The sequence below is a fragment of the Crocuta crocuta genome, unplaced genomic scaffold (assembly GCF_008692635.1).
Source record: "Crocuta crocuta isolate KB4526 unplaced genomic scaffold, BGI_CrCroc_1.0 scaffold332, whole genome shotgun sequence".
Classification (NCBI taxonomy): Eukaryota; Metazoa; Chordata; class Mammalia; order Carnivora; family Hyaenidae; genus Crocuta; species Crocuta crocuta.
In genome coordinates this window covers 1,186,993-1,210,503 of record NW_027532025.1, presented here as the reverse complement: position 1 = coordinate 1,210,503, position 23,511 = coordinate 1,186,993, and the positions used below count along the sequence as shown (strand labels likewise).

The window sequence follows — 23,511 nt, the reverse complement described above, 5'->3', positions numbered from 1 at the left end:
GTAGTGCTGTATCCATCATACATTCTTTGTGAGGATGGATTGAGTCACAAATGAGGTCATATACATGAAAATGATTTGCAATCTATAGAGTGTTGGGGACCCTCAAGACAATTCCCGGGGTCAATGATTCACTAAGAGGGCTTACAAGACTCAGCATAGACATACTCAGGACTATGATTTATTACAGAAAAGGACACAAAGCAAAATCAGCAAGGGGAAAGGAGCTTGGGACAAAATCCAGAGGAAACTGGGCGCAAGCTTCCAAGAGCCTTCTCCCAGTGGAGTCACATGGGACATACCTAATTCCTCCAGCAACAAATTGTGACAGCAGGTATAAATGTCATCTACCAAGGAAGCTCATTAAAGACTCAGGGTTCAGGGGTTTTGTTGCTGTTGTTGTAGTTGTTGTTTATTTTTATTATCTTTTTTTATGTTTGCTTATTTTTGAGAGAGAGAGAGAGAGAGAGAGAGTGTGTGTGTGTGCGTGCAAGTGTATGTGAGCGAGAAGTCAGGGAGAGGAGCAGAGAGAGAGAGGGAGACAGGATCCAGATCCTAAGTGTGCTGTTAGCTGACATCAGAAAGTCCACTTCAGGGCTCAAAGTCATGAACCGTGAGATCTTGACCTGAGCTGAGGTCAGAAGCTTAACTGACTGAGCCACCCAGGTGCCCCTCACCATCCAGGGTTTATACTGGGGACTAGTCATATAGTCACCTTCGGCCTGGCACATACCACAATTCCAGACTCACAGAAGGAAAACAAATATTCCGCTTAAATGTTGTTTATACAAGCAGTTTAGGCATGGTGGGGCATTCTTAATAGGAAATATTAATTTCCCAAATGTCAGCCTCGAGCTGCCCTTGTAGGGAGGTCTTTTTAAGGATAGTAATCTCAAGCTTGCTATGTTATGTACAGAAAGAATTTTTATGAATATCCACTCAAAGGGAAAAGGGGAGGTAATACTAACAGTTCAAATTTGATGATTGTCACTATGTGCCAGGCATTGCTGGGCATGCTCGATTTTACATGTATTACCTTATGAGACATTTCATCCGTGCAACAATTTCATGACGGGGGTACTGCTACCATTGCTGTTGTCACCATAACTGTTGTGTATGAGAAATCTGAGGCCTAAGAAAGGTTAAGGAGCTAATGCAGAAAACCAGCTATATTACTGGTAAGAAGCAGTAGAATCAGGAAATGACTCTAACAGTGTGACCCCTGAGTCTATTCTTGACCACTATGCTACACGCTGCTACAGTGCACCCACCGTGAGCTGGCTGCCTTGTATGTCTTACTAATGCTCATAGCAGCTCTGTCTGAAAGTAGTTATTGGACTAATTTTGCATTACAAAACCTGTGGCTCATGAGTGTTAATTAATTTATGTCACCCAGCCAGAGAAGTGACAGCGTCACAAGTGGGCCTCTGCCCTCTCTCAACCCCCTTTCGCCTGGGTATAGCTTTGCCAAAGTCTTCGGTGGGGAAGATGCAGATGGTCAAGGTGGCAATGAGTCATCTGGCAGCTTAGATTGAGAAACTCTCCTCCTGTTTCATTTACTTGGAAACAGGGTTCATGGAAGAAGGAGCTGTGTTGCAAGTAACTCAGATTTTCCTACCGTATTTGAGAATTCTACATGCTGTCTTCAGCTCTTTTGGGTTGCCATGATAGCAGATGTGACATTTCTTTCATGAGGTGAAGGGGAGGGAGGAGAAGAAGATAGAAAAAGAACCATACTTGATCTTCAGTGATTTTAGAAAAATCTGTTCCCCAGCTCTATCTAAGTTTGCTTGCATAGTGGTTACACTCTAAGGAAATTCTCAGAATGGAATAAAAGGGGAATAAACAGGAGTTGGCAAAATCTGCTTCTCCTGAGAAATCGTATACTGTATGTGTGAGGTGGTGGTTTGTGAGTGTAGGAGGGGGTATGGGAGGAGGCAGGCAATATGACTCGAGAGAGGGGCGCCTGGGTGGCTCAGTCAGTTGGGCATCCGACTTTGGCTCAGGTCATAATCTCACAGTTCGTGGGCTCAGGCCCCACGTCGGGTTCTGTGCTGACAGCTAGCTCAGAGCCTGGAGTCTGCTTCAGATTCTGTATCTCCCTCTCTCTCTCTGACCCTCCCCTGCTCACGCTGTCTCTCTCTCTCTCTCTCTCTCTCAGAAATAAATAAAACATTAAAAATTTAAAAAAAAAAAGAAAAGACTCAAGACAAATTGTCAGCTACTTAAAGCAACACCTAGCTACTGAGGTCTTGGTGATCATTTCAATTCTGTTTGCAATTCCCTTGGCCCACCAATCTATACATATAAGAGTGTTCAGTTCAGCAAAGGGAATGTGTTCTTTACTGAGGGAAACATGGTATATAAAGCAAGAATTACAATTCAGAATTGATGAGTATTGTGCTGAGATAGGCTCAGCCTTCTCTGGAAGCAAAAAGATTTGTCTTATCCATATAATTTTGATCTATCTGTATATACACACGTAAACATAGGTAATTATATTTTTTATAATTGCATTTTGAGTGCTTATTCACGGCATTTTATTAACCTCTGCAACCATTCAATTTGTTTTATTTTTTATTTAAACTTTTGTGGTTTTAATTTGCAGATTCTTTTTTAAAAATGTTAATTCCAGTGCGATGAACATACAGGTTATATTAGTTTCAGTTGTATAATATAGGAACTGCAACCATTCCACTTCAGTAATGGTCCAATAGTCCAGTGAGTGGAAGGATCCCAGTCCCCTATGGGTGGACACTTAAGTTGTTACCATTTTTTCCTATTACAAGGAAAAGAGTTCTACGGACTTATACATACATCTAAGAGGATTGCTCATAGCACAAAATGCTTCATTCAGAAAGTTGCCCATGTTTGTCTTCATTATTTCCTTCTTTTTAGTGACTTTTAAATTTCAATGGTAGTAGGAGAGAAAACATCTCAGGTGCTAAACTGCCTTTGCCACGTCTCTCATCACCCTTGCCACATATGATGGTCTCTAAGAAAGGAAGCAGTACCCCAGCTTTAGGAGTTTGTAAGCTGTCCCTCCAGCCTCCAGGGAGAAGCAGGAACCAATGTTGATTGGTGATCACAGCAGTGGGAATGTGCAGTGGGACTGCAATCCTGGGAGTCAGACCTCGGAGCTGGTATTAAATGGATGATGGATCCTCAGGGCAAGACTGGGTAATCAAAATGATGAATCCAAAATCAGTGCTCCAGAGGTTCCTAACACTGTTCTCTCTTGTCATTTCTACAGAGCCATGTTTGACTATGACAAGAGCAAGGACAGTGGGCTGCCAAGTCAAGGACTTAGTTTTAAGTATGGAGATATTCTCCATGTTATCAACGCCTCAGATGATGAGTGGTGGCAAGCCAGGAGAGTCACACTGGAGGGGGACAGTGAAGAGATGGGGGTCATCCCCAGCAAACGGAGGTAAGAATTGCCTTTTCTATTTCAGTTTTTTTTTGCTCTTCAGCTATCCAGGGAGTGGAAATGAGGGAAGATGAAGATATGGCAAACTGTTCACAGAATAACGATTTGAGTGGGATAGTCCATCTGTGGGGAAGTTGTCCGTGGTGACAGGTGACATGAATTACATATTCTCATTCTTCTCATATTAGGGCTTTACCAAAGCCTCTGATAAGACATAAAGGAAGAAAGGGGTCTACTTACACACCTCCCTAAAACATTTACCAGCAACCACATGTTCTAGACTATCTTATCAGCGTGTATGCTGCCTTAAACACTCAGAGGTGTTATTCCAGAGGTTCAGATTTACGAGATAACTTTACAGAAAGGTCAGGTGAAAGCCACGTAAGGTATGATTTACTAAGCAAAGGTTCTAGCTATGTATTACCTTCAAATACTGATGGGGGAAAAACTAAAACCCTTCATGCAAAATTCAGATGCTTGGAATATGAGCTGTGGAACATCTAGGTGAGATCTAAGACAGGGTTTATAACTCTTTTTGCCTGTTTTCCTTACTCCTTTTCCCCACCCACCCCACAACTCCCATGTTCACTCATATTCAGTTCTATATGTCAAGAGCACCATGCTCTTTCTCTTCCAAGCCTTTCTGCAACTACACAGTTCCGAAGTATATTCCCTCCTTTCAAAAGCGTAGTTGAAGAAAGGCTTAGTATACTTTGGAACAGCCACCCCTCTCATCTGTTCCAGTAGCCAGTCATCACCCCCAGAGAGAAACTTTCCCTCCCAGGAACATCCTTTTGGCACCAACATATTGTCCATGAAACAAATTTGTCTGTACCCTAGTAAAGAAACACAGCTATGAAATTAAAGTTAGGAATTATGTTTATTCAAGGAAGTCACCAACTTTTCTCAAGCTGCAGGTTTCTCAGGGGACTTTTCTTCTCATATCCAAACACTCCAAATATCTCTGTAAAAAGTCTTTAAGGAAGCTGAGCATGCCAGTGCTGCCACACACAAAGCAAACCAGTGATGGGGCTCGCTCAAACCATGGTAGGAAGATGCCTGTTATACCCAAGAATAACTCTGTGGGGCATTTGCACCCCAGAGAAGACTGGACCCTCACCCTTCTCTGCCTGTGGCCACACAGCCTGGGGAGGATCATGGGGAGACTGCAGACTGTTGCACCACTGCTAACTCATGCTTAGTGGGGAAGAGGCACAAAGAAGTCGCTGAAATTCCAGAGAACCTCCCCATCCTCCTACCAGAAGACAGGTCTCTGGGTCTCTTTCAACCTCTGGGCTGCAGAATAGTTGCCTGGCATTGCTTTGAGAGGACATTCTGAGTTTTCACTGTGGCTTGTATTGTTTTCTCAAAAGTTATATATCCAAAGCATGGATTGTCAGCGCTAGTTTATATTGTTTCTCCATTTCCATTTACTTAAAAAAAAAAAAAAAAAGTCAAGGCAACATGCACTTTTGTTTGCTTTGATTTAATCCATCAGAGCTGTCTGAGAAGCTGCTCTGTGGAAGAAAGAGCTCTCTTCTTGAATATGGCCCAAAGGACAGAAGTGGAGTGTCGAGGAAGGAAAGCTATGTGGCAACACATTTCAGCTCATTAAAAAAAAATTATTTTACTAATCAGAGCTGTGTGGAGATGGTATGGATTAACTGGAGGATAGTTAACTAGAACAATAGTTTTCATAACAAGAGAGAGTTACAAAAACTTAGATGTGGGGCGCCTGGGTGGCTCAGCATGATCTCATGGCTGGTGAGTTTGAGTTCCTCACCTTGTGGGCTAATAGCTCCCAGCCTAGAGCCTGCTTTGGATATTCTACCTTCCTCCTCCTCTGCCCTTCCCCCACTCACAGTGTCTCTCTCTCTCTCTCTCTCTCAAAAATAAATAAACATTAAAAACATTTTAATGAAAACAAAACTTAGATGCGCCTGCTCCCTCCCTTTCTGACCCTCCCCTTTGCCTGTGCCTTTGCGCAAGCGCACACACAGACACATGCACACATGTGCGCGCGCGCACGCACACACACACACACACACACACACACACACACACACACTAATTCAGTCCATCTGCAGTGGGTCCTGGAAATCTGTATTTGTTTGTAAATCCCCCCAGGTGATTCTGATAATAGAAGATCTGGCATCAGGAAATATAATAAAAAGGATTCAAGGTTTGGATAGTGTTGAACTATAAGATTTCTCAGGCCCTTTCCAACTCAGAGGTTCTGTGATGCTAACCAGTCTTGTCATAGCCCTTCATTTGTTCAATTACACATCATTTTCCCTCCAAGGAACATTCTCAGTGCTATTTCTCTTGAGGTAATTTTCCACCTGCTGGTGGTCATTCTTAAGGTGGCTCTCTCACCTAGTTTGGACAAAAATCATCTCAACAACCATACTACAGCTAGCCTGAAAAAGAAGTTTGTCTAGGGACTCTAATGTTGATATTTATTAGCATTCTATCTCATGAATGTTACAGTAGGTTCCCCCTCTATGTGTGTGTACATGTATGTGCATGTGTGTGTACATGTGTGTGCTTATGGCTATAAGTGAGTTTCTGTCAACTTTTCTCCTTATGATTTTAAATCTTGTAAAAAAAATCATTACTGTTTTATATGTTTATAATAGTAACACATTTCATCATATAAAAATGGGAAATTTTCGAGAAGTATGGAAAAGAAATAAAAATCACTTATAATCCTACCTCACAGAGTTCTTATGCATGCACTTTAAAATCTGTCATGAGGGGCACCTCATGGCTCAGTCCATTGAACGTTGACTGTTGACTTAAGCTCAGGTCATGATCCCAGGGTCATGGGTTCAAGCCCCATGTTAGGCTCTGTGCTGAGCGTGGAGCCTGCTAGGAATTCTCTCTGTCTCTGTCTCTGTCTCTCTCCCTCTCCCCTGCTTGCTCTCTCTCTCTAAAATAACACACATACACACACGCACATGCACACACACACAATCTGCCATGAGCCTGTCTTGTTCTTTAATATTTTACTTGTAAATGAGGCTTTCTCATTTTGCACTACATTCAGCATCTTACGACTACAGCTCAGAATAAGTGAGAGCTTGTCAAATATTATTTGCTATTAGATTGGGGTTAATTTTTCTATCTTTAATTCCTTTCTAGCCCCTTTTCTCACCATAATTCAGCTAGTAAAGCTTGTCTGGGAAAAATCTCATAATGGGTAACATCAGGGCATGACTTTACCCTTTACAAAAATGTTTCTCTATTGATGATTCCATTTAATCATCCTAATTACACGAAAATGGAGAGTATGAAAATTATTGCCTTCCTCTTCCTTTTTTTTTTTTTTTGAAGATGGTAAAGAAATTTTATTTAACAAGGGGCACCTGGGTGGCTCAGTTGGTTTAGCACCAGACTTCAGCTCAGGTCATGATCTCATGGGTTCGTGGCTTCAAGCCCCACATCGGGCTCTGTGCTGATAGCTCAGAGCCTGGAGCCTGTATCAGATTCTGTGTCTCCGTCTCTCTCTGCCCCTCCCCTGCTCACACTCTGTCTCTCAAAAATAAATAAATGTAAAAAAATTTTTTTAAAAAGAAATTTTATTTAACAAAACACTCCAAGAGCATAGTAGGTGCTGTTCTAAACCCTTTACATAAAATGAACTTATTTAAACCTCATCACAACCCTATGAGAGATGTTATATTATTATTGTACCCATTTTATAAATCAGGAGGTTGAGGTATAAAGAAGTTAATTAACTTGCCTGAAATAGGATGTTTTTCTACAATCTCCTAATCTCAGTCTTTAGTCATCGCCACTCAGTGATGACCACCTTACTAGCGTTGCCATAAGGTTTCTGCACCTAGCTTTCACAGTGAGCCTATGGCCGGTAACGTGGATGGCATTTCCATCCTCATAGAGCACAGCACAGGAACACCCAGCAAGCACCAAGTGATGTTCCCACCATCCAGGGCTCCAAGCCTGAGCTCATTATGTGTTTGGCCAGAGCCTGAAAATGCCAGATGGGGAATGGGTGAGAGGGCAGAGGGAGACAGTTGGGCTCATTGAAGCATGACCATTCGGTACTCCCTGGAGAAGCTAGCTGTCAGAATTGATTGTTCAGACTTTGCCATCCAGTTTATATTTTCAGTATTTTGGTCAGTGACCAGACTAGGGTGGACGGGATTATTTCTGCTTAAACAATCTAATTAATTGCTTGCCTCTTGAGTGTGAGTGAAATAAAGTAATACTTCTCATTTCAATTCAGTCTTTCTCTATAGGTGGTCCACCATTTCCTTAGGTAAAGATCTGTGGACTTTAATATCATCTATACCTGTCAAAGGTATAAAATGCAGTAATACCTACATCACTTGATTATTGTAGTCTTACTTAGTAACACAATTAAAGAAGGTAGTGCTAAACTTTTACAAGGACTCTTACCAAGTGAAAAAGTCATGAAATGGTAAATAACTTTTTATGAAAAACACTGTTTGTTCGGGCAAGTCACCTAACTCTTGAGCCTTAGTTTTCACATCCAGGTCAAGAATGCTCCTTGAGGGTTCATTCATTCATTCATTCATTCAACAAGGATTCATTAAGCACCTACTCTAGGTCCAGCTCCTTCGTAGGCCCTGGATCATTGTATAGTTATAGATAAAAGAGGCAAAGTACAACATCAAATACTTTGTGCTTACTCAAATGATGGGTGTTTTCCTTGCTTCATATTTTGAGCTTTTAGTGCTTGAAAGAACACAGCATTATTTAGAGCCCTACCTCCCAGACCTAACTCTCATTTGAGCAATAAACTATCCTCTTGCATCATAAGAAGCACTAGAAGAGAGGACGGGGCTGAGGCAGGTGGGAGAAAACATAAGCCACAATCACTGCTACCACTGAAAGAGGTAATCAACGTGACCCCCTGTGAAGGGAAAGCAAGACTATGATGGGCCTGCAGTGAATGCAGAAAGACTGCCAAGGAGAGAAACTAATTTAATATTTATGATGTAATTCAATATTTATAATGTTGTGCATAGTCACTTAGCTAACCTAAATTTTGGTGTTAAAATTTATTCTAAACTTTAAGCCCTTTTCCGGTATGGTGTTAGCTCAATGATTATACACTTGCATTCAGTTATGGTTTATTTAATTCAGGACACTTAGGATATGGGGATGAAAGGGAGGGGGTTGGTTATCATTTGCAAAAAACTTAGTGCAAACTTCTAAAGAACTGTATTGGCCTTAAAACTATGTATGACCCATCCAAAATCTCGTTTGTGTCAAGAATTCCCATTGCAGACAGAGACGTGGAAGAACCTTGGAAGCTGTTTCCCAAACTGAGCAGATGTAGGGAGGCAGTCAGATTCGCTTTTAGCAGCTGTATGTTCAGGCCCTTATTTCTACCACTCTTCAAACTTGGCAAGCTTAAGGTGTTAGCTTTTCAGCCATAAAATGGGGTCAGTAATACCGACATCACTTGATTATTGTGGGAACCAAATGAGAGGATATAAATTTACAGGAATCTTTTTGCTAATAATTATGTGTTAAAACCTCAGCCGCCACTTATATTGAAACTTTCAATCCCAAGAGAAAGCAAAACTTTCCGACTTCCTCACTTTCCGTGAGTGAGCCAAAATACTGCTACCTTTAAAAATTGTTTTTTACTTTTTCCTATGGCCTCTTTGAAGATTAAATATAAACCATAGCAAATAATAGGTGTGTGTGTGTGTGTGTGTGTGTGCGCGTGCACACCTATCCGATGTAACGTTCTTTGCAGCCCTTTTAAGATTTAAGGAATGAACCACTACAGATGGCCTAATAGGACATTTCTTTTTTTTTTATGTCTATTTATTTTTGAGACAGAGAGAAACAGCATGAGTGCGAGAAGGGCAGAGAGAGAGAGGGAGACACAGAATCTGAAGCAGGCTCCAGGCTCTGAGCTCTCAGCACAGAGCCCAATGTGGGGCTCGAACTCACAGGCCCTGAGCCGAAGTCGGATGCTTAACTGACTGAGCCACCCAGGAGGGAGACATTTCTTTAGAAATCTGAAAACACAAATATCATATGGTTGCATGTATAGGAGGATTAGGAGGAACTTAATGGAGGACCATGGGGGAGAAGAAGGGGGGAAATGGTGGGGGAAAGGGAGAGAGGCAAACCATGAGAGACTCTTGAATGCTGAGAATAAACTGAGGACTGATGGATGTTGGGGGGGGGTGGAGATGGGCATGGAGGAGGGCATTTGTGGGGATGAGCACTGGGTGTTATATGGAAACCAATTTGGCAATAAACTATTTGTAAAAAAAAAAGAAAGGAAGGAAGGAAGGAAGGAAGGAAGGAAGGAAGGAAGGAAGGAAAAAGAAATCTGAAAACAAGGTTGAGCTTGGAATCCAGGGGGTAAAAATTAGAATGCTCTGTCCAAATAGTTCTTAGAATCCTGACATCAGCCTAATATATGTTTGGAGCCCTGTGAGTTCTGTAGGTTTGGACAGAATATTTTGCATAGCCGATCAAATAACCATGTATCCTCTGCATGTCATTTTGGCCTCATCTAATGTATTAGTGTTTCCCATAATCAGTCTGGTTAATGCAAAGAAGCCAGGATAAATTCAGGCTATAACAACAGTTTTAGAAGGATCCAAAGAGATGAATATGGATTAACATTTGCTCTTGGATTAAAACTGAGAAAAGCTGAAGTAGCTCAGAACAGGCATTTCTCAGTGAGCATCTTTCCACTTGGCAGCTTACCTTATCCAAAATCTTCCTTGTGCTCTTCCCAACTGTTGTCTGTTGGGTGCAAATAGAAACTCTTAGTGGAACATATTGCTTTAATATCTGAGGTTAGATATGAAAATTTTTGTTCAGCTGTTTCCACTCAGATATTCTCCTCTCACACTGAAATGTATTCTGAAACTCTGTTCTGTAACTATAGAAACCCTGATCTGCACTGCGTTTCAGCTGGAAACACACAAGAGCTCTCAGTTAAAAAGCAATATGTTGTTAATTATTGATCTATGAATAGCTTAGATTTCATAAACCATTCATTTCTTTAGATTCAGGGTTTTTATTCTCTCTCTCCTTTCTTTCCTCATTTTTGAAATTAGAGCTAGCCGTATTTAAATAAAAAGTCCAGTTAAAACAATGCATCGAATATTATTTTAGTTAACAGCTGTTTATTGAGGTCTTGCTACAGTATGATGTGGAGTGATAATGTGAGCTTGCCCTCAAGGAACATGCAGCTTTGTTTGTACACTGTGAAAATAGACACAAAGAAACAAGAGATAACACCCAACGTGAAGACACAAATAGGTATGGTTGTATCGGGGCAAAAAAAAAAAAAAAAAAAACAATCAAGGAAGTACTTAGCTTCTCTTTTCCTCTTTTTACAACCCCATCCTTCAAACAGGCACACATCTTACCAATTTTACTTCACTACTATTTCTCAAACCCTTTCCTCCCCTTCACCTCATTATCATGTCTTGCCTGAAGAATGCCAACAGCTTCTAAATGGACTTCCGCTTCCCACCATCCCTTCCCTCCTCCAGTCCATCTTCCTCCTCCACCAGGGTTATTTATTTAAAATGTTTATCTCTTTTATCACTTCTCCACGTTATATCCTCTAATAACTCCTGACGATTCCCCAAGGAAAAAGTGCAAATTGGGCTGCCCTGGTGGCTCAGTCTGTTAAGCAGCTGACTTTTGGTTTCAGCTCAGGTCGTGATCTCATTGTTTGTGAGTTCGAGCCTCTCATCAGTCTCTGTGCTGACAGCTCAGAGTCTCCTTGGGATTCTCTCTCTCCCTCTCTCTCTGTCCCTGACCCACTCATGCTTTCTCTCTCAAAATAAATAAACTTAAAAAAATTGTTAAAGCCCAAGTCCTTAATGTAGATGGTTCTTTTATAAGGAGACCTCACCATCTTACCATCTCATATCCCATCCTGTGTATAGCCTGTATCAGAATCTTCCCCACAATCTTTAACTTGTTTAGACCCTTGGGTCATGCTATGTGTTGTTCCTCCTGTCTGGGGAATTCTCCCTGAGCTTTTCCTCCTGACAAACTCTTTCTCATCCTTCAAATTTGACATCTTTCAAATTGACACCTCCTCCATGGAGCCCATCTCAATGCTTTCTACCCCTCCTTCTCACCCTCCAGTGAGATAGATGCTCCCCTGAGCCCCACTGCTGTCAACAGTCTTACAGTGCAGCCTTATCAGTCTGTCTTACTTCTCTGTTCCTACCAGAAGCACAGTCCTGTGTGTTTATTGCAGTCATGCTTTTTAATGTTTTTTTTTTTCCCAGCTCCTTGCTTGATACATGGGTAGGCACTCAATAAGTATTTGATGAATGAATGAAGTGGCAGGTACAATGATGAAATATGCAGAGATGACAGGAGAATAGCACTGGGGAAAAGGAAAAATTCAAGATTATCTATAACATGTTTGGTTTTAAGGTGAAAGTACATCCCCTATGTTACTAAAGGGAAAGGAAGAAAAAGGAAATGAAAAGAAAAGGTAGAAGAGATGAGGCATGCGGAGGAGAGCAGAGGAGAAGAGAGAAGTTTACTTAGGCTCTAGTATACATGTCCATCTCTGTGGGCTGTGATTTCTTATAATAGATTTTTGGTTGATTTATTCAGGCATTTAAGTAACAAACAGTTTTTCTCCATTTGTCCCCCCCCTCCCCAATCAGTGTGACTCTCAGTACATGTAACACAAAAGCTTCAAAGGATGTGTTAGTGGGTTTGAGAAATTATACCAAGATTTTTATATAGAACAAAGGAACAGAAATATTTTAGAATACATTTTATTTGAGCTGTAGGATAAGAAGAGATATTCTTCATTTAATAAGGAACTTAATCATAAATGCCTTGCCACGTGATAGACTCTTTATTTTCAATTTTCTTTAGGGTGGAAAGAAAGGAACGTGCCCGGTTGAAGACAGTGAAGTTTAATGCAAAACCTGGAGTGATTGATTCAAAAGGGGTAAGTACAAAATAATTGAAACATTAAGTTCTCTCGGTTGCCATGGGTTTAATTATAATTAACATTTAGGCTTTCAGTAGCAATGAAATTATGGAGCTACCAGAGTACTATAGTAGAATGCTATTATAAATGTACTGCTAAAAGCAATAGTGTATTCTCTGAGGAAGTAGATTTATGGAAAATATATTAAATACTGGGGGTAAAGCTTCTAGTGGTCCACAGAAGAGATATGTTCATGAAGGTGATGTAATGATTACAAAAAAGAAGAAAAAAGGGTAGTTGAGTGTTTTCATTTCTTTAAGTTTCCTCTTTTAAATTAAATGTTCTAAAAGGATGGGTTTAATGAAAGATACCTTCCTGCTCATCACAAATATGTCTAGATTGTTACACATTACAAAGCTAAGACAGCGGTCATGGAAATATACAGATAGATTATCTGAGTGAATACGTGGATTGTTGTGACAGACATAGAAGAGAATTAACAGGGGAAAATTAATCACCAAAATTAAAGTATTATACACACATGTATCTTCATGATACATGAAATGTATCATGTATCAATGTATCTTCTTTCATAACACCTTTGATGATAAAATTCACCTACCATGCAATTCACTAATTTAAGGCATACCATCCAAAGGTTTTTAGTATATTTAGTTATACAATCATCACTACAATCACTTTGAGAACATTTGATCACCCCATAAAGGTATCCTGTAGCAGTCACTTTCCATTGCCCTCAGCCTCACCCCCACCTCCATCCTACCCAGCCTGAAGCAACTACTAATCTATTTTATCTATAGATTTGCCTATTCTGAATATTTTATATAAATGGAATTATACACCATTTGGTCTTTTGTGACTGCTTCTTTCACTTCACATAATGTTCTCATGCATCTGTAATGTAGCATGGATAAATATTTTATTTCTATTAATTGCCAAATAATATCCCACTGTGATGATATATCTCATTTAATTTATCCATTCATCAGTTGATGGACATCTGGGTTCTTTCCACTTTCTGCTAGTATGGATAATGCTGCAATGAACATTTGTGTATAAATTTTTGTGTGGACATGTATTCTTATTTCCATTGGGTATATACCTAGGAGGGGAATTTCTGGGTCATGTGATAACTCTACATTTAACATTTCGAGGAACTTCCAGACTGTTCTCCAAGGTAGTTGTACCTGTTTACATTCCCACAGTGAAGGAGGGTTCCAATGTCTCCACATACTCACCAACACTTGTTATTATATGTCTTTCTGCTTATTCTGTCTGCAGTCATATCTCATTGTAGTTGTAATTTGCATTTCCCTAATGACTGTTGGTGTCGAGCATCTTTTCATGTGCTAATCGGCCATTTCTGTATCTTCTTTGTAGAAATGCCTTTTCAGATTCTTTGCCCATTTTTAAATTGGATTTTGTTGTTGTTAAGTTGTACAGAAGTTCTTTATATATCCTGGGTATCAGTCTCTTATCAACTGTCTGCTTTCCAATTATTTTCTCCCAGTCTCTTGTTAGTGTTTACTGATACACAAAATTTTTAATGTTGATAAAGTCCAAGTTATGTATGTTTTCTTTTGTTACTTGTGGGGTTTTCTAATGTTTTTATTTTTGAGAGAGAGAACACGCATGCACACTTAAACACACACACACACACACACACACGAGCAAGTGTGGAAGGGGCAGAGAGAAAGAGAGGAGGAAAAAATATCTGAAGCAGGCTCTGTACTGACGGCACAGAGCCTGATTTCAGGGCTCAAACCCACGAACTGTGAGATCATGACCTGAGCCAAAGTCAGATGCTCAACTTAATAAGCCCAGGAGCCCCTGTTACTTATGTTTTTTATGTCATATCTAAGAAATCATTACCTAATCCAAGATCACAAAGATTTACATCCATATATTCTTCTAAGAATTTTATAGTTTTAGCTCTTATATTTAGGTGTTTGACCCATTTTAAGTTAGTTTTTTGTATATAATATGAGGTAGGATTCCAATTTCTTTTTTTTAATATTTTAACTATCTTCTCAACTTCATCTTTTGTTTTGTTCATTTCCAGTTTATAGAAATGTAATTATTTTCTATATCAATCTTCTATCCTCCTACCTTGCTGAACCCATTTATTAGTTCTAATAGTTTTTCTGGTAGATTCCTTAGCATTTTCTACGTATAATATCACATCATGTGTAAAAAGAGAGTTTTAACTCTTCTTTCTTTTCAACCTGGATGACTTTCATTTCTTTGTCATGCCTGATTGCCCTGATAGAACCTCCAACTCAATGTTGGATAGAAGTGGCAAGGGCGACCATCCTTGCCCTGTTCCTGACCCTAAGCGGAAAGCATTCAACCTTTCATCATTCAGTATGATGTCAGCTGTGGCTTGTACAGCTTTTAAAATCAATTTTTAAGTGATAAAACTAGTATCACATTGCTGTATTGTAAAATACTGCCCCCTACCTACCTTTCTTTCTTCCTATGCTCTTTTTCTTCATCTCCTTTCCTTTACCTTTCTGTCCTAACAATTCTGGCTTGTCATTGTCACACAGAGCCACAAATTTTGGCCAGTAGATGTCACCATGAAAAACAAAAAGAAGAAAAGCTATCATTTCTTAGGACTTTTGAGCCCCAAACCACAGCACCGCCCCTTGAATTTTTAAGGAGAAGTGTCACAGAGCAGCCTAGTCATTGACATAACAATTTACTTTCCCCTAAAACATTTGGGTGAAATAAGAATTTATTTAAACATAAGGTGTACCTCTTTTTTAAGAAAGAGTAGGGTATGTGTCATCATACCTGAAGTCCATTCAAATAAATACTGTTTATAAGGAAGAGAGCAGGATTCTTCACTGATTCTTAGTGAGAATTTAAGGATACAGCTCCTGGTTTGTTCATTTATGTAGTTGAATGTGTGAAAGATACAAGCCTACCAAATCTCCTTCTCCTCGAGGGCTTATAACATCTCTGAGAGCCCAGCTGTCTTTTTGATAAGGCTAAGATGTGTGTATTGTGCTTTTTAATCATACTGTTAAATACTAATAGGTGCATTCCAAATAATAGAAAATAAATTCTCAGACTTGAATGACTATTGAAGGAGGGCTAGTGATCATGTGGAAATGGAAACCTTGGACCAATAATCATGAGGGCCAAGTAATTTGGATTCTGGTTTCAGTTCATGATTAAGTCACCACTGCTCTTCAGGCCTCATTAGCAAAATAACAGCTTTGAACAACATCAAGTATTTCAGGCAAGTTTCATTTCCAATGTGATGGATGGGTCGTGATGATGGATTGATAGTTTCTGGTAGACTGATAGTTTCTACCAGGTATATTATTGAAAATGATTCTGAGGCTATGTATGACCTCAGCAGGGAAAAAAATGCCATAATTGACTATGCATGCTTCACACAATGTGGCGAATTGTTCTCTATTTGAGGTCCCTGGTTTCAATGATTTTTAAGGTAACTTCCAGCAATAATTCTCCATGAGCCTGTGAAGTAAGAAACAAAAAAATCAAAGTTTTCCAAATCCCCATGAGAACAATACATCAATGAGAAGATTCTTGCCCAGGAGTAGAAAGTAAAGGATGATTGAGAGAAAGTGTGCTGAAGAAAGGAGAGACCAGCTACAGGGAGAGGAGGGAAGCTAGGTCAGGAGAAGTCACTCACCTTGAGCCAAGGACACAGACTACAGAAAGTAGTTATTGTTACCAAGGCCTCAATCTGGGACCTAGAGGTAAGCTCAATGCAAACTGAGGAAGAAAACGACTTGGAATGAGAAAGAGAATGGGATATTTGAAATAGCCTTATCATTAGCTGGCATTTACACAGCATTGTGAAATAGAAGTTAAAGGTGAAAGCCATGGTTACTGCCCTGCAGTGGCTTAAAATCAGTTAGTATGTATGAAGCAGGTTGTAACCAGAGCCTTATTAGTAGTATGTACAAGACCTATGAGAATTCAAATTAATGGGAGTGGGGATGGTCAGAGAGCACTTCATAGAAGAACTTAGACTTTAATTGACCTATAGTGCTTGAGCTGTTTTTCCAGAACTATCCATCGATTAAAAAATATTGAGTGCTGCAAAATACCAGGCATTGTGGTAGGTGCTATATAGGACAGCAAAATAACATAAAAAGGCAAGGTCTCTTATCTCAAGGAGCTCACAAAGAGAAATCTAAGCAGGCCTGGCAATACAGTATCACTGATGATACTCATAATTGTAGAGAATTAAGTCTTTTTTTTTTAATGTTTTCATTTTTGAGAAAGACAGAGAGAGAGGCAGAGACAGAGTGCAAGCGGGGGGGGGGGAGGGGAAGAGAGAGGGGGAGTCATAGAAGCAGTCTCCAGTCTCTGAGCTGTCAGCACAGAACCTGATGTGGGACTCAAACCCATGAGCTGTGAGTCAGACACGCAACAGACTGAGCCACCCAGGCATCCCAAGAATTAACAATCTTTATTTTAAATATCAGGAGACTGAGCTTCCAGAAAATTAACTAATTTTCCTATGATCACACAGATAGTAGGTGCAAGTGTCAGGCTTACATTCAGATCATTTTGACAGCAGAATGCACATTTCTTCACACTATACTTTGTTCTGGTAGAAGTCAAAAGAAGGAAAGTTAGTAATCATGCCTTAGGTAAGAGAGAAGACTTTCAAGAGAAAGTGATACTCTAACAAGTAAGAGTGTGCCACATATAGGATCCAACATGAACTTGAAGTGGAAACTGTAGGCATGCTGGAGTGAGGCCAAGCAGATCAGGGACACCAGATGGATAGTGTGTACAGTGTAGTGGTAGTTGTAGCAAGTGGGGCTGACAAGGAAGGTCTGGAAGGTCAGGCTGCTTGTATGGAAAGCCTGGTTTGAGCTTTGAAGCTCGTTGAATTTTGAAAGTATCCATGAGGAAATCCAAGGCTCTCCATTTGTAAGTGCTCATTTGCTGCAAATGAAATGCCCAGGCTTTCTGTATACTCCGTGTGGTGCCACAAAGTCTGCGTCCACATATGCAGACAAGTGGACAACTGTGTCATTAACCCACATAATTCCAGCCTACTCAGACCCCTAAGCTCTCAGTGGCCATCTGTATGGATGGGTCTTCTAAGAGCCACCTCAGTTTCTGAGATCTCATTGCAGGCAAGCTTCCCTGAGGCTAGCAGTTAAATTCCTAATGAGTCTCCACTCAAACTAGCCTGTGGTGAAAACTTGATCACTCCATTAATTTCTTTCATTGTTCTTTTAACTTTTTTCTTCAATTTCACAATCAGCCACTCTGTTACTTATTGAGACATTGAGGAAATTGTATAATCTTCACAATCAAGCTGTTCTCCATGGGAAAATTAATGAGTATTTAGTGATTTATGCTAAATTTTGTTTTATTTTTTAAATTATTTTTATTTAAAAATTCCTATAATTTAAGAAAAGGAAATATATATCTGGAAGAGTATGAGGGTATCAGTAGCCTTACTAAATGCCAGCTGTGTGCAACATGTAAGTGCCTGCTTTGCACTGTAAATCTTTTCTAAAGCAAGGGAGTTTGTTAAGTAAATAACTAGTCCTATTGAGTCACAGGCCGGTACAAAACAGAGGTGATAGATATTATTCAAAGTAGTAGAAATTGTAGGAATTGTAGTAGTAGAAATTGTAAACAACTCACACACATCTCTTAATTGCCACAACAAAATGTGAAAGGAAATCATTTGTTCCCTCTCAACAGATTTAAAGAAATGAAAGCTTAGAGAGGCAAAGAACTCTGAACCCATGTCTGATTCCAAAACCCGTAAGCTTTTTACTATAGCACACCCTCTTCCCATTAAAACCATGTCACTCTGTACATCTTAAGAAAAATGAAGAAGTATGTTGAAGTGGATTTAGCTTTGTCAAAAATTAACTTGGGTTTAAGCTTGAAGCCTGTAAAGGGGGAAGCTGGTTTCCTTGATGAATGTACGTCTTTCTGGATAACTTCTCTGAGGTTCACTTAGGACTGCACATTTCCTCCATGGTGGCCTGCCAGAGGGACAAGTCTTGGCATATATATATTTTATATAAAATATATAAATATAAATAATACATATATAAAAAACCTTTATTAGATGCCAGTACAAGCAGCTTGCTAGGCAATGTGGACCAAGCCACATCTGATATAGTCACTGAAGGAGCAGGGATACTGGGGGAGAGAAAGAGTCCCCACAGGGAGGAAATGGTTAATATCAAACAAGAGGGACTGGAAGCACTCTCTGAGGTTCAGAGGATATGGAGATTCTGACTTGAAGCTGAAAGAATTTGAACTGGGGTGAGGATGGGGGCAGGGAGGGGAGGCTGGGAGACTTACAAGGATTAGTAAAATTTGCAAGGAAGCAAACAGTGAGTAGAAATAGGATACAAAACAACAGGAAGTAAAACATTGTTTACCTTCATTGCAAGCAACAATTTATGAAGGGAAATAAAAGGACTCAGAAGTGGAAAGTTATACTCCCAACAGTTCTGGTGCCTTAAATTTTCCAGGAGACTTGTACTTTATCCTATAGACACAAGAATTTTAATGGTTGTAACCAAACCCAACCTAGTGATTCCCTCTGGACTTGCACCCTGAATGTACTTGTATTGTTGCCCAGATGTCACTCGCTTCCTGGCAAAGGTCCAAACTTACTCATCTTTGTGCCCCTAGCACCTAGCAGGGTGTCTACCAGACACATTCTGGCTGCTCAATCCTCCCTTCGTAGAGGAAAGAAAGGAAAGTGAATGATCATAAGTAGGTTTCCAGGAGACCAATCTGGTAACCATGAGAAGGACAGATTGGAGGGGAGAAAGACTAACAGGAGGAGATGTCTGAGAAAGCTACTCCAGTATTCTGGATGTGAGATTCTGAAAATCTGAGCTTAATGGCAAAAGAAAAAAAAATAGGCAACTATTGCTAAAAGGATCAGAGAGGACTGTCATCCTTGGACATCTGACCTAATGGTTCCTAATATTATTCTGTTTCCTTTTCCAAACCCTCAAACTCTGTTTAAGAGGGGATGTTAACTGTGAGAGAGGGGATGGGGCAGAGATATAACTATGATGATAGGATCCTGGCAGTCTCCTGTCTGGCAGGAGAGTCTAACTGGAGCTGGCATTGAGAAATCTCAGTTCTGCTTCTTACATTCTTGGAAGTTTCCATATGGCCATTGATTCCTACTATGTCATTTACTCAGTGAAGACACTGAGAGTCATTTTTCTGGGACACACAGAGAGTTAGTATTAGAACCTTCCATTGTATCATTTATCAAAAAAAGTGACTTGACAGTCAGTGTTTTGTCAACAAGTAGGAATTATGTTTGCTTCACCAGGATGAGTTATGAAGATTGCTTTTGTAACAGCCTCAAAGTGACTTTTGAGTTTTAAGGGAAAAGTCATTACTGCCCTCAAAAGAAGAGTCCTTAATATTAAGATCTAGTCTTTGGATGGTCAGAGCCCCATGAAGAGCCCGAATGTCTAAGAGTAACCTGGAGATTTAGGGAAGGGAAGTAGGGTGAAAAGGGCACCAAACTGTCCCAGTCCATGGGGCATTAGGAAAGCAACATTTCTCATCAAAGTTCATCCACCCAGAAAAGGCTCCTCCTCAGACTTCTTACTTTCACTTCTCTACTCTAGAACATCTAACAGGTTCTTTATTGGTCTTCTGGCTCTAATATATCTCCCCTGATTCTTTCCCCTTACTGTAGGCAATATGGTTTTAACCAGACCAGCAGTTTTACATAAAGTACAAAGACATGGCTCTGTCCAGAGAGTTCTTAAGTGTCATCAACCCATCCTGGGGAGAGCGGCTAACTCATTTTTTTTTTTTAGTTTTTTTGATGTTTATTCATTTTTGAGAGACAGAGAGAACACAAGCAGGGGAGAGACAGAGGATCCAAAGCAGGCCCTGTGCTGACAGCAGAGAGCCCAATATGGGGCTAAAATTCACCAACTATGAGACCATGACCTGACCTGACGTCAGATGCTCAACTGACTGAGCCACTCAGGTGCCCCCATTTTTTAAATGTGATTATCACTTTTGTGCAAACTTGAGCTCCCAGATCCACTGAGAACCATGTGAGCAGCACATAGATCATTCTCTGATGAAGAAATACTTCTGGCTTCTCTATAGATGGTTCTCAGGGGTGCCTACAACTGAGTTCCCTTCTCTAATACATGTTAGGAGGGTCTCTATATGAACCTGGAAAGCCAGTTGAATTCAATTAACCTCATTTGAGTGAATAAATATACACTATTTCACTTATTCTCCATACAGTATTTATTAGTCAAGTTACTTATGAGGAAACTGCTCATCTGTGGAATAAAATGGAGAATAAATCACGTTCCTTATGTATTTCTATGCATATTTGTTCTTTTAGACATCTCTCTCCTAGGTCTAAAAAGCACTGCTGTTGAAACAATCAAGTTAATCTGCAAGCTTATATACCAAATTTAGTATAATTGATAACTGACAAAATCCACTTGCTGCACACATACACATACTTACTTTTATGATATATTTTACTTTGTATGTTCTTCTCCCTTCTCTAGTTTAATTATGTTTTTAAGATACTTTTCTTGTTTTGTATATGTTGACACTTGAACATGTCTGGTCAATCTCATCCCCAGGAGAAAAAAAAAAAAAAAAAAAGTAAAATCTTTAAAATACCTTTGAAATCCAATATTATTTTCATTTCCTGATTAAGCTAAAGTTTTCATTGTATTAACCTTAAGAGTATGGTAAAGTGAAGCATAATAAATTAATTTGCTCATCCTGCTCTCCTCCTCTCTAATATCTTTAGTTTTCAGTTTTGTTACAGACATTTTTTAATGTTTATTTATTTTTGAGAGAGAGACAGCGTGTGCATGGAGGAAGGTCAGAGAGATAGAAACAGAATCTGAAGCAGGCTCCAGGCTCTGAACTGTCCAACATGGGACTTGAACCCACAAACCATGAGATTATGACTTGAGCTGAAGTCAAAAGCTTAACTGACTGAGCCACCCAAGCACCCTCAGACATTTGTTGTGACCATACTATGTCCCAGGTAGTGATTTAGGCAATGGAAGTACACCACAAGTAACGCATGGTTCCAGCCTTTAGGAATCATAAAATATTCCCCAGAGATAAACATGTTAGGAAATAATAAATAGAATCTGGCATAAGTGCAAAGTGAGAAGTGAGACCAAGATGCTATTTGAACTCAGACCTGGAATACTTAAGCATCTCTTGGGGTTCATAGGAAAGTTCCTAGAAGAGATAATGTCCAAAAAAAGCCTTGAAAGATCAACAAAATCTTGACCAAGTGTAAAAGGATGGAAAGACTGTTGTAGACAGATGGGATGACACATAAGACAGGAAGCAGCCCAATGCACAGGGAAGGCAAAGAAACGTAATGTTACTTAAATATGAAAGCTTCCATGCAAAGCTGCCTAGTGTCTACCAAGAAGGGAGAGGGGAAGCTAGGAACCAGATCATGAGGGCAGTGGAGAGTCTTTGGAGGATTTTACCAAAAGTTAGATTAGAATTTTCACAGATCACCCCTATGCGGAATGAATTTCCAAAAGAAGCACCCCTAGAAAGTAGGAGTCCATTTCAATAATGCAAGGAGACATGGAGAAGGCTCTCCTAGGACCACAGAGTAACTATAGAGAAGAAAGAAAAGATCAGGAAATATTTAGCAGGAGAAAAAAAAATGTGTCACCTGGATCACCCACAGCAGCATCAGCAGGGTCTCTTATTGAAAAAGAACATGCCCAGGCTCAACCCCAGTCCTTTGGGGGATGTGGATAGGAATGCCACATTTTAACAAGCTCCCCAAGGATTCCTTGGGGCTTGCTCAAATTTGAGGTACACAAGCATAGTGGAAAGGTTTGATATCAGATAGACTGACCAACTTCCACCAGAGTTATTGTAAACTTGTCTGAGCTTCAATTACCTCCTCTGTAAAACTGAGGCTTATGTTAAAAGAGATAATGTATATAAAATACCTAGAAATATTAGTCCGTCTCTTCCCCTCCCACCTTCTGCTGCTACTCACATGCACACGCATCTCAAACTCACCCTCCTTTATATGGCTTGAATGAGCAGCTTCCAAAAAGTAGTCTATTCCTTAGGTTCTAAGCCCCCTTTGGCACAGACAAGAGGAAAGGCGAGTGGCTACAACTTTGTCCTATACCCATCTTCTTAATGGGTGTCTTTGACTCTGTGCTTGCCGATGTTTTGGTTGAGCAGGAAGGTCTAGAGGGCTGACGGGGACTCAGTCCCCGGCTCCTGCCTCTGCCCTTGGCTGCAAGTCAGAATTGTTTCTGAGTCTTCTGCTATAGTGGGAGATATGCCTATGGGAAATTCTAAAACACACTTGACCAGTACTTATTGCACTGGAGAATCCTTGCCTTTCATTCAGTACACCAGTTACTCTGACCATCTGTAGATTGCCTTTATTTTTTACAAGTTTTTTTAAATAGGCATTGCTCATTTGCTATTTACAAAAATCCTGTGAGATACATATTCTTAATACGCTCATTTTACAATGAGAAAACTGAAGTTTAGAAGGGATAAATAACTTACCCAAGCTCATAGGGCTAGTAGGTAGCAGAACTGGGCCCTGCATCATGACATACTGTGTCAGCAAAATAGAATAATTGATTCTTTAAGGTAGTTTTGTGTATGAACTCATTCTAGACATTATTAGCATAGCTAATTCTTTCTATTCAATTAGTGATGCTAGTAGGGTTAAAGTAATATAAATAGTAAATGTATAATTTGTGGTTGTATAAATGACAGGTACAGTTTCATCAGATGGGAACACTAAGCTTTTGTTAAAGTTTCTTCCCACTATTAATTCAGAATGTGAAGTATTATTCAGAGAATGTGGCTCAGACCCATTTCCACTTTGGAAGGTAAAAATCATGAATCAATTCTGATTCACTACAGAGCTTCCTTTAACCTGACTCTTTAAGGCAAAAGGCCCAGAGTCGCACCTTCGAGGTTGCATGTTTCATTTTGCAGAAGGTTTGAACTCACTAAAAGCTAAAACATCAAATACTGCAAGATAAAGATGCAGGAGTGATTATCCAGTCATGACTTCCTCACCACAGTTATCATAGCCAGATTCCTAGCAAGTAAAAAT

At 39.9% G+C, this 23,511-nt stretch overlaps 1 protein-coding gene across 10 annotated transcripts in view; it reads left to right on the top strand.

The window, feature by feature from the left end:
* Nucleotides 1-23,511, top strand: part of DLG2 (discs large MAGUK scaffold protein 2) — a 1,377,464-nt gene that overhangs the window by 1,303,231 nt on the left and 50,722 nt on the right. For all 10 annotated transcript variants that reach the window (XM_077776205.1, XM_077776203.1, XM_077776202.1 and 7 more), the window contains 2 exons: nt 3,251-3,427; nt 12,311-12,386. In XM_077776205.1, coding sequence (XP_077632331.1) covers nt 3,251-3,427; nt 12,311-12,386 — 253 coding nt within the window. The remainder of the gene's footprint in view (nt 1-3,250; nt 3,428-12,310; nt 12,387-23,511) is intronic.